General features: G+C 52.1%; 1 protein-coding gene across 4 annotated transcripts; it reads right to left on the bottom strand.

The window, feature by feature from the left end:
- Window positions 1-1437: 1437 nt before the first annotated feature.
- On the bottom strand, window positions 1438-12266 carry PLPP2 (phospholipid phosphatase 2). Of its 4 annotated transcripts, none has more exons than XM_053581652.1 (6): window positions 11996-12266; window positions 8616-8767; window positions 8109-8386; window positions 2719-2776; window positions 2296-2472; window positions 1438-1906 (listed from the first exon to the last, which is right to left on the bottom strand). In XM_053581652.1, exons 2-6 carry the CDS (start codon window positions 8649-8651, stop codon window positions 1760-1762), a joined length of 696 nt encoding a protein of 231 aa, XP_053437627.1. In that variant the 5' UTR covers window positions 8652-8767; window positions 11996-12266; the 3' UTR covers window positions 1438-1759. The 4 variants fall into 4 exon arrangements, with proteins under 4 accessions (XP_053437627.1, XP_053437629.1, XP_053437630.1 ...); XM_053581654.1 differs by having other exon boundaries at window positions 11955-12127; XM_053581655.1 differs by having other exon boundaries at window positions 11680-12090.
- Between the last annotated feature and the right edge of the window lie 349 nt (window positions 12267-12615).

Raw genomic sequence — 12615 nt, 5'->3', positions numbered from 1 at the left:
ACACCCAAACGGTGAGAGAGCCACACCTCCCAAAGGCTATGACCACTCTGACTTTTGAGTACCCTCTGAGGGCAGCTGTGGTCAGCACAGCCCTTTCCTTCTCTGCTCTCACAGCTGTGGGCCTGGGAGTCTCTACGAAATTATCAAGGCCAACCCTGGACTCACAGCCACGCCCTCATCTTCCTCACTCTGTACCTTCTCTGCCCCTTACTCTTTTTTTTTTTTTTTTAATTTCAGGTTATTGTGAGGGTACAAACATCCAGGTCACGATATTTGAATTTGTTAGGTAGAGTCCCTCTTGTAGTTGTGTCCCACACCCAAAAGGTATGCCATACATCCCTGCCTGTGCCCTTTAAGTGGGAACACACCAATCCCCCCATTCTCTACACACTCCCTTGTTCCCCTTAACCCCCAACTTGTATAGAATTAAGTTTTTCTCCTATGTGGGCATGTGTTAGATCATCCAGTGGCTTCATAATAAAATTGAGTACATTGGATATTTGCTTTTCCATCTTGTGATACTTTAGTGCAAATAAAACATTGCTAGATACTTAAATTATCCATTGCAAAAGAGATATTTAGTAAAAACAAACAAACAAAAAAACAACTAAATTTACTCTACCGTCCCATTTAAAAATTAAGCTCTGTATGTTCTGTAACAGTGTCAGGGACACCAGCCCCTCAATCATCAGTTTCAGAAGTGTGGCCCCCATGTGCATCCAACCTACATGAACCTCTGGGCCTACAGGAACCCAGGAAGAGGAGGGGGGCTTCCTATAGGGATTCTATAAACTGTGGACATGTGCAGCTGCAAGTAGCACAGCTGAGATGGGAAATTTGGTGAGCAGGGGCCCTGGTCTGTTGAGAGGGGCTCTGAGGCCTCAGGGCTGGGGCAGCACCCAGAGAGTTAGTGAGGCATAGGATACAGGAAAGGGGGTGAGTAGTTGGGCTCCAAGGCAGACCCTGTGTGTGCTTCCAAAGGCCTGGCCAGAGGTTCCACATGCAAATCCCAGGGGAAGCTGCCCTCCCCACACAGACTTGGCACCCAGCTGGCCAGCCCCTTTCTCATTGGCTCCCATATTTGTGGCCTCAAATGGGGACCTTGGGCAGAAGCCTTCTAAGTCCCTCCAGTGGAACCTTCTTACTCGGGAGGGGGGATCTTGAGATCAACTCAGCCAGGCCCTTCCTCCATCCCACCGGCCCCTCTCAGCAGTCAGACGCCCCCCCCATCCCCCGCGTGGTGATCCAGTTTTTGCGCTGGGGAGTAATGGAAGGGGCAGATGAGTTAGCCTGTGGCTTCCACCATTACAGCGAGCGAATTCACTTTCATTCCGATGTGCTGTCTCAGTCCGCTGCTGACCACCTGAGCTCTCTGAGCCCTGACAAGAGGTCCCCTCTGCTGTGAGGAACATGCTCCTCAGTGTGGCCACAAGGAACAGAGGCACTGATATCATTTGTCAAACAAATGTCCTATTTTACTAAAAATCCACATATACATTACATCTTACAAAATAACAACATATTCTCTTGGTCCCTCCCCTAACCCCTTAACAGAAAGGGGGTATTCAGGGAGCTTTGAAGACAGACCCCCCCCAGATATTTAGCACTGGCCAGGTACCCCAGACCCCTGATCCAAAGCAGAGGGTGTGGGCAGAGGAGCCTGCCCACTGCTGCTGTCATCCTGGGGTACCTGGGCTGTCCAGAGCCTTCATTACCTAAACCAGGGTAAGCCCCGGGCATCAGCCTGAGAGGGCCAACCTCAGGAGGAGAGTGGGTAGCCATAGTAGTTGCGGTCAGCCTCGCCTAGGGTCAGCGTCAATGACAGGCTGGGCTTCCGTTCCAGCTCTTCCTCCTCTGGGCAGTGCTGCGGGGGACGGGCTTTGAAGAAGTCTGAGACATAGCGGACCTGACAGAGGGGAGGCAGGTGAAAGACTGGATGGGACTGGGCAGGGACTAGGAGCAAGCAGGGTGGGGAAGAACAAGGTCCTGGGAAGCGGTGGGGTTGGGGCCACCACCAAGAAAGAAGTAAGAAAGAGGGTTACCACGGGCAGGGCAAAAGGAAGAGAGTCTAAGACGGATGAGTGGGATCTGACGGGAGGACAAATGGAGGGGATGCAAGGGAGGGGCCAGGGAAGGGCCCGGGGGAGGGGGCAGGATAGCACTGGGTGAGGTAGGAGCCCAGGGAAGGACTTTGGTAGGAATCAAGCGGGCCAGGGAAGCAAAAGGTAGAGGGGACCCAGGTAAGGACTGGGGGAGGGGTCAGCTTTGGACTAGGGATGGGGCCCAGGAGCTTACCGTAAGGCCAGCTACCAGCGCCCCCTGCAAGAGGCCAACGAGGACATCGCTCCAGTGGTGTTTGTGGTCAGACACTCGAGTGTAGCCCACATAGAGGGCAAAGGCCACCAGGAAGAACTGAACTGTGGGCCGCAGCAGCCTTGCCCACTTCCAACAGAGCCGTGCCTGCACATAGAGCTGGGACAGGGTAAGAGTGCATCAGCCTGGGTGCCCGCCTGCCCAGCACCCCCATACCCACTGCACAGATGGAAGCATCAAGGCTGGGAAAACATGGAATGGTCAACCCAGGGCCAATGAACAAACCAGCGAGCCTCTCATCACCACTCCCACCCACCCATCTTACAGATGGGAAAACTGAGGCCTGTGAGAGACAGTGACTTAGTCTTGACCCCCAACAGCAAGTCCCCCAAGAAACAGACTCACAGCCAAGAACATCATGCAGTACATCCCAAAGGAGGAGTGTCCTGAGTAGAAAGACAACCTAGGGAAGAAGGCAGTGGCATCTTTAAACCTCTCCCTGGTCCCCACCCACTCTGGCTGTTTTCCCCAAAGTCCGAGACCCATACAAGGAAGCATTTCATGTGGAAACCACTGGCCTTAGACACTATTGAATCCCAGTACACAAAGATCTTCCCTTTTCTCCTTCCCAGTTCTCACACAATGGAATAAACATTCTGACGGAAAACTTCGAAGCCTCACTGCAGAAACCAAAACAGAAATCAAGACAGACAAGTGTAAACTAAAAATAAAATCCTAGGCGGGAGTGCCAGCACTCTGAGAGGCCAAGGTGAGTGGATCACTTATGCTCAGGAGTTCAAGACAGCCTGAGCAAGAGTCAGACCCCACATTTACTGGAAAAAAAAAAAAAAAATAGAAAAATTAGCAGGGTAGCCAGGTCTGGTGGCTCATGCCTGTAAACCTAGCACTCTAGGAAGCCGAGGCAGGTGGATTGCTTGAGCTCACAAGTTCAAGATCAGCCTGAGCAAAAGTGAGACCCCCTGTCTCTACTAAAAATAGAAAAACTGAGGCAAGAGGATCACTTGAACCCAAGAGTTGGAGTTTGCTGTGAGCTATGATGTCATGGCACTCTACCCAGGGCTACAGCTTGAGACTCTGTCTCCAAAAAAAAAAAAAGAAAGAAAGAAAGAAAAGAAAAGAAAAAAGAAGAAAACTAGCCAGGCATTGTGGCAGGCACATGTAATACCATCCACTTGAGAGGCTGAGGCAAGGGGATGACTTGAACCCAAAAGTTTGAGGTTGCTGAGAGCTACAATGATGCCCTGGCCTTCTACCCAGGGTAACAATGTGAGACTCCATCTCAAAAAATAAATAAATTAAAACTTTAAATAAATAAATATAAAATCCTAAGCCCTGGGCGGCGCCTGTGGCTCAGTCGGTAGGGTGCCGGCCCCATATACCAAGGGTGGCGGGTTCAAACCTGGCCCCGGCCAAACTGCAACCAAAAAATAGCTGGGCGTTGTGGCGGGCGCCTGTAGTCCCAGCTACTCGGGAGGCTGAGGCAAGAGAATCGCTTAAGCCCAGGAGTTGGAGGTTGCTGTGAGCTGTGTAAGGCCACGGCACTCTACCGAGGGCCATAAAGTGAGACTCTGTCTCTACAAAAAAAAAAAATCCTAAGCCCTCTGCTGAGTGGACCCCTCGCAGCCAAAGGGACCACTAAATCCTCAAACCTTAAAACTGAGTTTCCAGCCATGATGGGATGGGATAAAGCACAATTCCATGCATATGATTTCCCTTCATAAATGTTCATGACTCCTCCTATAGCTTGTTAAATGTATATATTTGACCACTCTGCTCAGTATAAAATCCCATTGCCTTTTGTCTCTTCTTTGAAGTACACCGGCCTGGCTTCTGGCTGGGGCTCTGCTTCTCAACCTGTTGGAACAGCTGCCCAGCATGCTGCTACCCTTTGTAAGAAATAAAACTCTCCTTTTTCAAAGGTGTATATCTCATTAATAACATTTTCCAATCAACATGATTGTGTCTAGCAAGCAGTTAACACCACAGTTTTATCTTCACTGTGTTTCTTTTCAGGATTATGCCCTATGAGGGAAATTTCACGTTTTCTTTTTAAATAAATTCAAGATTGGACAAAGGACATCAGTAAAAGATGGAGAAAAAAGCAGACCAAGAAACACCAAAACCAATGAGAAAACTGACAGAACTAACAATCAATTTTGGACCTAATCAAAAGCTTGCAGCAGAGGAACACCTTTTGGAAGATAAACCAGTGGAATCTCAGAAAAAACAACTTTATAGCCTTTTAACTCTTCCCGGTCCTTTTCCCACTGCCCTGAGAGATCTAACACTAACCCTAGCCCTAACTCTACAGCCCCAACAGCAGAACAGGCCCCATTTGCAAAGAACTGCAGCAGTTTGTTTTGACTAGTCTGGTGGTTGCTCAAGGGCTGGCCTTTATCTCACCCAACTGGGCATTCTCTCACTGCTGAGGCACCCAGCCACCCGGGGGCAATTGTACAAAATCCTCCCAGCAAAAGGATCAGTCACTGCTGCCTGGGGCCATGGAAAGCAGAGGAGGCACAGAAGGGACAGACTGGAGAACAAGGTGCTCTGAGGATTGGGATCTAGAAGGCCAGAGCTGGGAACATGCTCAGGCCCTGAGTGCACACGTCTGGCTGGCTGTTCCTCAGGCTCTCCTCACACAAAAGGGGAGAGCTAGGGCAGAGTTACGGACTTGCTCATTTGTTGAAGTGTTGGCCCAACAGGGACACAGACCCTTTCTGCAAACTCTGGAAGATTTTGAGGGGGAGGGTTTCTAGGTATTTAAGGAAATTGTCCAATTACTAGCTGACCACCACTAAGCTAAAAGAATGCCATAGCCACACATGACAAAGATTTACAAAATTCATTCAGAAGTCATTAAAGCTGGGCTCAATGGTTAGAGGACGGGACCCATGCACCAGGGCTGGTGGGTTTGACCCAGCCAGGCCTGCTAAAAAAAAAAAAAAAAAAAAAGTCATTAAAAAAACAACTATAGGCTTGGCGCCTGTGGCTCAAGTGGCTAAGGCGCCAGCCACATACACCTGAAATGGCGGTTTCGAATCCAGCCCAGGCCCGCCAAACAACAATGACAGCTACAACCAAAAAATAGCCAGGCGTTGTGGCGGGCGCCTGTAGTCCCAGCTACATGGGAGGTGGAGGCAGGAGAATCGCTTAAGCCCAGAAGTTGGAGGTTGCTGTGTGAGCTGTGATGCCACAGCACTCTACCCAGGGCAACAGCTTGAGGCTCTGTCTCAAAAAACAAACAAACAAAAAAAAACAACTACAGGTCAGCCAAGTGGCTCATTCCTGTAATCCTAGAACTGGAAGAGGCCAAGGTGGGTGGATTGCCTGAGCTCAGGATTTTGAAACCAGTCTGAGCAAGAGTGAGATCCTGTCTCCAAAAATAGTTGGGCGTTGTGGCAGGCACTTGTAGTCCCAGCTGCTCAGGAGGCTGAGGCAAGGGAATCATTTGAGCCCAAGAGTTTGAGGTTGCTGTGAGCTATAATGCCACAGCACTCTACTGAGGGCAACAAAGTGAGACTCTATCTCAAAAAACAGTAACAGCAACAGCAAATCCTAGGGAGAAGGGTTCCAGAGTGATATATTAGAATATTCAATATGCCCAGCATTCAACAAAAACAATTGCAAGGTATGTAGGAAAAAAGGGTGTGGCCAACACACAGGGAAATAATCTATTAATAGAAGTTGCCCCTAAAGAAACCCAGACATCGGACTTACCAGACAAACATTTTTTACTAGCCATTTAAAATATGTTTGAAGCTGGGCGTGATGTTTCACACTTGTAATCATAGTACTCTGGGAGGCGGAAGGGTATGGCTTGCTTGAGCTCAGGAGTTCAAGACCAGCCTGAGCCAGAGTGAGACCTCATCTTTCAAACTAGCCAGGTGTTGTAGCAGGCACCTGTAGTACCAGCTACATGGGAGCCTGAGGCAAGAGAATCATTTGAACCTGAGAGTTTCAGGTTGCTGTGAGCTATGACACCAGGGTACTCTACCAAAGGCAACAAAGTGAAATTCCGTCTCAAAAAAATAAATAAATGTTCAAAGAACTATAAGAACAATGTGGCCAGGTGTGGTGGCTCACATCTTGGTCTTTTGGGAGGCCAAAGCAAGAGGATCATTTGAGGCCAGGAGTTTGAGACCAGCCTGGGCAACACAGCAAGACCCTATCTCTACAAAAAACGAAAAAAAATTAGCCAGGCATAGAGACACACACCTGTAGTCCCAACTATTCAGAAGGCTGAGATGGGAAGATGGCTTGAGCCCAAGAGTCTGAGTATATAGTGAGCTATGACTGTGCCACTAGACCTTAGCCTGGGTAACATAGCAAGATCCTGTCTCTAAAATTAAAAATAGGGCCATGCCTGTAGCTCAGTGGATAGGGTGCTGGCCACATACACCAGGACTGGTGGGTTTGAACCCAGCTGGGGCCTGCTAAAGCAACAATGACAACTGCAACAACAACAACAAAATAGCCAGGCGTTGTGGCAGGCACTTATAGTCCCAGCTACTTGGGAGGCTGAGGCAAGAGGAATTGTTTAACCCCAAGAGTCTGAGGTTGCTGTAGCTGTGATACCACAGCACTCTACACAGGGTGACAGAGTGAGACCCTGTCTCAAAAAATAAGATAATAAAATAAAATAAAATGGAGCCAGAATAGCTATACTAATCAATATTAGACAAAATAGACATTAAGACAAAAATTGTTCGGTGGCACCTGTGGCTCAGTGGGTACGGTAACAGCCCCATATACCGAGGGTGGCGGGTTCAAGCCCAGCCCCAGCCAAATTACAACAAAAAAATAGCCGGGCGTTGTGGCAGGCACCTGTAGTCCCAGCTACTTGGGAGGCTGAGGCAGGAGAATCACCTGAGCCCAAGAGTTGGAGGTTGCTGTGAGCTGTGACTCCACAGCACTCTACCGAGGGTGATAAAGTGAGACTCTGTCTCTAGAAAAAAAGACAAAAATTGCTATGAGAGAAAATCATATATATCATTCCATAATGATAAACAGGCCAATCTATCAAGAAAACATACCAGTAAAAATTACAAAGAGATAAACACTAAACAACAGAGCCCTAAAATACACAAAGTAAAATCTGACAGAACACTATAGCATGGATGAACTTTGAAAACATACAACACAGGTTAGTGGTTGCCAAAGGTTGGGGGAAGGGGGTGACAGCTAGTGAAAATCAGGTCTCTTCAGAGTGTGATAAAATATTCCAGAATTTGGGTGGCACCTGTGGCTCAGTGGGTAGGGCACTGGCCCCATATACCAAGGGTGGTGGGTTCGAACCCAGCCCCAGCCAAACTGCAACAAAAAAATACCCGGGCATTGTGGTGGATGCCAGTAGTCCCAGCTACTGGGAGGCTGGGGCAAGAAAATCGCCTAAGCCCAGGAGTTGGAGGTTGCTGTGAGCTGTGATGCCACCGCACTCTACTGAAGGCAATAAATGGGTAAAATAGTGAATTTTATGTTACGCCAATTTTATTTTAATTTTTTAAAAAGGAATCAATTAGATGAGAAGTTTGGGGAACTATTAATACAGATGGTAAGAATATGGAGCAGAAGCCAGCCGGCGGAGACTGCAGGACCCATGGGCACCTCAACATCTGGTTCCTGGCCAGCCCCTGCCTAACCAGCACCTTGGTACTCTTCACATTCCAGCTCCTGGGGCTTCTCCAGCCCTGCTCTTCCCATGGGAGAGAGGATGTTTGTGGCTTGGGCTCCCCCAGCATCGTCCATAGTGAAGGCTGCTGACCCACACCTACCTGGCCTCGGTGACATTAGCAGGGCTTCCCCTGCACACCTTCTCCAGCTGCACATAGACCGAGCAGTTAACCCGGTTCCAGTCAGGGTCACAGACAGCCAGGAAGTTGGGCCTCAGACGGCCAATCATGTACTTGGACAGGTCTGTCAGAGATTGGCTTACAGCAGCCCCAAACAGGAATGTCCCCAACACCTTGTACACGGCGGCCACGTAGTTGTTGAATTCAGAACGGGAATAGAGGCGATCCGTATATACCAGGTAGGCTTCACCAGCCGAGACCTGCAAAGGGCAGCCAAGAGCCTCAAGGCTAGTCTGAGGCAGCTACAGGGACTACTGGGAATCTTGGTCGATCCCCAGACCTCCCTGAGGCTGCTAAGGAATTCCAAAGGGGCCCTGACCCCATAAGTACCACCCAGGAAAGAGCTGTGTCCCCCATCAGTCCCCTACAGACATCCAAGACAGGGCTGTGCGCCCCCCCCCCAGCCCCAAACCCGGCCCCACGCCTTACAAGGACCACGGTAGCTGAGATGGTGACCCCAGCCATGAGCCCATGGGTGATGGTGTCAGGACGGTAAGGGTACCGGATGGAGTCATCTCCACAGTAAAATCCTCGCTTGTACGGGGCATTCACCAGCGTCAGTATGGCGAAGGGCAGAGAGGCTGGGGTGAAGGAGAGAAGCCCAGGAAGCCAGGTGGCTCTCCCACAGCGGAGCCTTGGGGTTCCACACAACTGCATTGGCCTCCCGGTCTCCCCACCTCCACTCCCACCAGACAGCTAGGAGCTTTTCTCATGGCAAATGGAGACTGCTACACCATTCACTTTCCCATGGCTCCTCCTTACCCTCAAATAATTACCAATCCCCCTCCACACACTTCCAGCCTCCTTTCTGCTCCTGAACAAATCCATTAAGCACCCATACCAGGACCTTTGCATAGGCACTTCTCTCTGCCCAGAATATCTGTAACTAACGTCCAGTCTCAGCTTCATCCCCCTCCTGCTTGTCCAACCATGGCATTATTCCCATGGCAAGAAACATCTGTATTCATAGCTCTTGTCCCCATGTGGAATTATGTGATCGCTTGTGTGACACTTGCTTGAATTTTCCCAATTCATCTGTGAGCACCAGAAGGGGCTTGTGGAGTTCAGGGCTGAGTCCCTGGAGCCTGCTTGGGGCCTAGCCAGGGGAAGTATTTAATAATCTCTGTTAAAATAAGGCAGGACTCAAGAGGCCTGGCCTCAGAGAGGTCAGGAACACTCTGAGGAAGGGAGCAGCTGAAGCACTTCTCTTCATGCCTTTGCCCCTTTGTTTACCTTTGAGCCAGGCCCTGAGCCTACCACATGGTGACCAGGACAGATTCAGCACTGGCCTCAGGGAGTCCAATCCAACAGTCCAGGTGCCAAAAACAGAGTAATGAGCCCAGAGTGGCCAAGGAGGCAGAAGCCACCTATAGAGGACTGGGACAGAGAGCAGCTTCCTACTCCAAAAGTGGGTGCACAACAAAAGCCCAGGTCAGCTTCCTAGAGACAAACCAAGGTAGGACACTTATGCAGGGCAGATGACAAATATAAAATGGTGTGACTTCTCTGAGATGTGGATGCCAGAGGAGGGGCAAGGATCTTCACACTCCTCCCTCATAGGCCCCTCCAGTGGCCTTGTTGAGTACTTTTGATGCTGAGTCAGGAAACATAATCCAGTGAGGAAGGCAAAGAGGTCCACTTCACAGAGGGACACAGACGCAAGGGAATGAAGAGGAATAGGAAAGGGGTGCAGAGCAGGACAGGAGGTTGCTGTCTGGGAGACAGCTGTGGTTCTTTTTTCTTGAGACAGAGTCTTGGTCACCCTGGGTGGAGTGCCATGGTGTCATAACTCATAGCAACCTCAAACTCTTGGGCTCCAGCAATCTTTTTGTATCAGCCTCCTGAGTAGCTGGGACTAGAGGCGCCTGCTAAAAACGCTTGGCTAGATTTTACTACTTTTAGTAGAGATAAGGGTCTCACTCTTGTTCAGACTGGTCTCGAACTCTTGAGCTCAAGCAATTCACCCATTTCAGCTTCTAAAGTGCTGGTATTACAGGCATGAGCCACAACGCCCAGCCTGACAGCTGTGGTTAGATAGAGCTATAGAGTAGACTGCAGGGCAGGTGCCTGAAGGCTGTGAGGTGGTTCAAAGGAGATGGGAAGAGAAAGGCAGGCAATGCTCAGGCCAAGGGGTGGAACTGCATCTCTGACATGGGCAAGCGGGTGTGTGTTTGGGGAGGTGGGGCTGGGCTGTAGAACATTATAAGAACCTGGAGGAGGCTCCCAGAGTTGGCCAGGGTCAGGGTTACAAGATGCTGAGAAATGAAGTCCAGCCTCTCCCACAGTAGAGGGGGATAGGCCCACATAGGCATGGCTGTTTCCCACACCTAACCCTAACCCAGCACCTCCCACCAGAGATTCAGACATGCCCATTGGAGCATCCCCTCACATTTAAGCATCCTGAGCACCTTTCAGCCCTCACACCACCTCCATGTCACCACCTAAAACCATGGATGGTGTAGGTATTAAAGCTTCTAGAATGGGGCGGCGCCTGTGGCTCAAGGAGTAGGGTGCTGGTCCCATATGCTGGAGGTGGCGGATTCAAACCTAGCCCCAGCCAAAAACCAAAAAAAAAAAAAGCTTCTAGAATGGAAGCCAGGTCTGCCTGGGCCACCACCACAGAGCATATTACAGCAATACCCAACCTAATCTCAGCTCTGCCTCCCGCTGCTGTGTGACCTCCAGCAGGTGGCTCATCTTCTCTGGGCTGCAGTTGGTGATCACAGCAGCATTCCCTCAGGCTGTTTAAGGGGGAAAGTTTAATTATTATATTTGCATATTGCCTAATGCGTAGCATACGGTAAGTGCCACATCAATGTTTAAGTAACACAGGTGCTCAAGAAGTGGTACCCAGGGTTAGCAAATGCCCCATGGACTTTCTTGCTGTCACCTAGCCCATCCCCAAAAGGGTCTCCTCCGGGATATAAAAGGAGGGCCCGGTCTCTGCTAGCACCGCAGCAAATCGGGACGCACCCTGGGGGAAGCGACAGAGAATTAGGCCTGACCCTCGTCCCTCCTAGAATTCTGGGCCATTGTCCGTTCTGTCGCAGAGCAAACACTCGGCCTTTGTCCCCGGTACCCTAGGGGAGGGGCCCGGTAGAGGCCTGGGGTGGCTCCTCCCCCAACCTGGCCCGCAAACCCGCAGGACAGGTTTAGTTCTTGCCTGCCCCGAGGCTCCATGCTCCCGCTGCCTGAGGCCTAGCCTTTCTCAACGTCTCTCTCAGGCCCAAGGGGCGGGAGCGCCAGACCTAACTTGCCGCGCAAGGGGTTCGAATCCCACCCACCTTGTCCCAGACCAGTGTCTGCCAATCCTGGCAACAGAGGTATGGAGGTCCTCCGAGGTGACCCGCGGCCCCGCTCCCCGCCGGAGCTGCCGGGAGCCGGGCCACCGCCCGCGTGAATCACTGCCCAAGCGGGGCGGGGCGGGGTGGCGGAGAGACCTGAGCGGCCCCTCAGAGGCCCCTTCCTGCGGCGGCGGCCGGAGGATGCTCACCTTAGCGCCTTGACCCTTCAGGACCCCTCCTGAGCCTGGCACGCGGGGCCAGGTGGCCGGTGGGGCGCACGAAAGGGCATGGGAACACAGGGCGGGCGGCGCCGAGGTAGGTCTGGGAGCGGGAAGGTCTTCCGCCGAGTTCCCTCACCTCCACGGGCTCCTCCGAGGGTGGAGCGCTGCAGCCTCCCCTCTTGCCCTGCAAACTTTCGCGGCGACTGGGGGCGTGTCCGTCCTGGGAAAGTCCCCAACACACACCCGGGTCCCGGGGCTCTTACCGACCACCAAGCACAGCACGTCGAGCAGCACGAAGACCCACCTCCGCTCCATATTGCCCCTGCCCCGGGCCGCGCCCGAGACCCCAGACACCGGTCCCAGCGCGTCCCGTCGCTGCCTGCCCGGCCCGGCCACGGGGTCACGTGGCGGCAGAGCCCGGCCCCGCCGCCAAGGGGAGGGCAAGGGAGAGGGGGTAAGGGAGGGAAGGCTTGGGGAGGAGCGGGGAGCGGCAGGGAGGGAAAAAGAAGAGAAGGTGGAGAAGGGAAGGGAGAGAGGTGAGGGCAGAGGAGTGGAGCCGCGGGCGGGCGGGCGGAAAACGGGTGGACTCTGCCCCCGCAGGGAGGAGAAGCTGGGTGGATGGTGCGTGCGGCGTTGAGGGGGGGAAGGGAAGAACCCTGAATCCCTGACCCTGACCTGGGGTAGGGAGCAAGGAATCCCTGACCCTGATCCGAGCTCGGCGGGGTCATTGGAGGCTCGTGGGGGCGGGCGGGCTCCCTGGGATTGGGCAGGCTGCGCCCCTGGGGAGCGGGGGGCAGGAAGGCGTGAGAAAGAAGAGGGGCCGGGCTGGGATGTGCGAAGGACTGCTCAGCTCCTGCAGGACACGTCCTCCAACCCAGATCCCTTTGAGCCCGGGTTTCCTTCTTGGGTGATGGCGCTCGTGCT

The sequence above is a fragment of the Nycticebus coucang genome, chromosome 2 (assembly GCF_027406575.1).
Source record: "Nycticebus coucang isolate mNycCou1 chromosome 2, mNycCou1.pri, whole genome shotgun sequence".
Classification (NCBI taxonomy): Eukaryota; Metazoa; Chordata; class Mammalia; order Primates; family Lorisidae; genus Nycticebus; species Nycticebus coucang.
The sequence above is the reverse complement of the archived record's forward strand: the minus strand, read 5'-3'. Positions and strand labels throughout refer to the sequence as shown.

What these genes read in the sequence shown, in the direction of transcription:
- PLPP2 (XM_053581653.1), bottom strand. Translation starts at nt 8,843, where the DNA reads ATGCAGTTGTGTGGAACCCCAAGGCTCCGCTGTGGGAGAGCCACCTGG. An exon ending in TCTCAGCTACCGTGGTCCTT is followed by an intron (nt 8,387 to 8,615) that starts GTAAGGCGTGGG and finishes TGCCCTTTGCAG; the next exon opens with GTCTCGGCTGGTGAAGCCTA. An exon ending in CGCTGGTAGCTGGCCTTACG is followed by an intron (nt 1,907 to 2,295) that starts GTAAGCTCCTGG and finishes CCCCTCTGTCAG; the next exon opens with GTCCGCTATGTCTCAGACTT.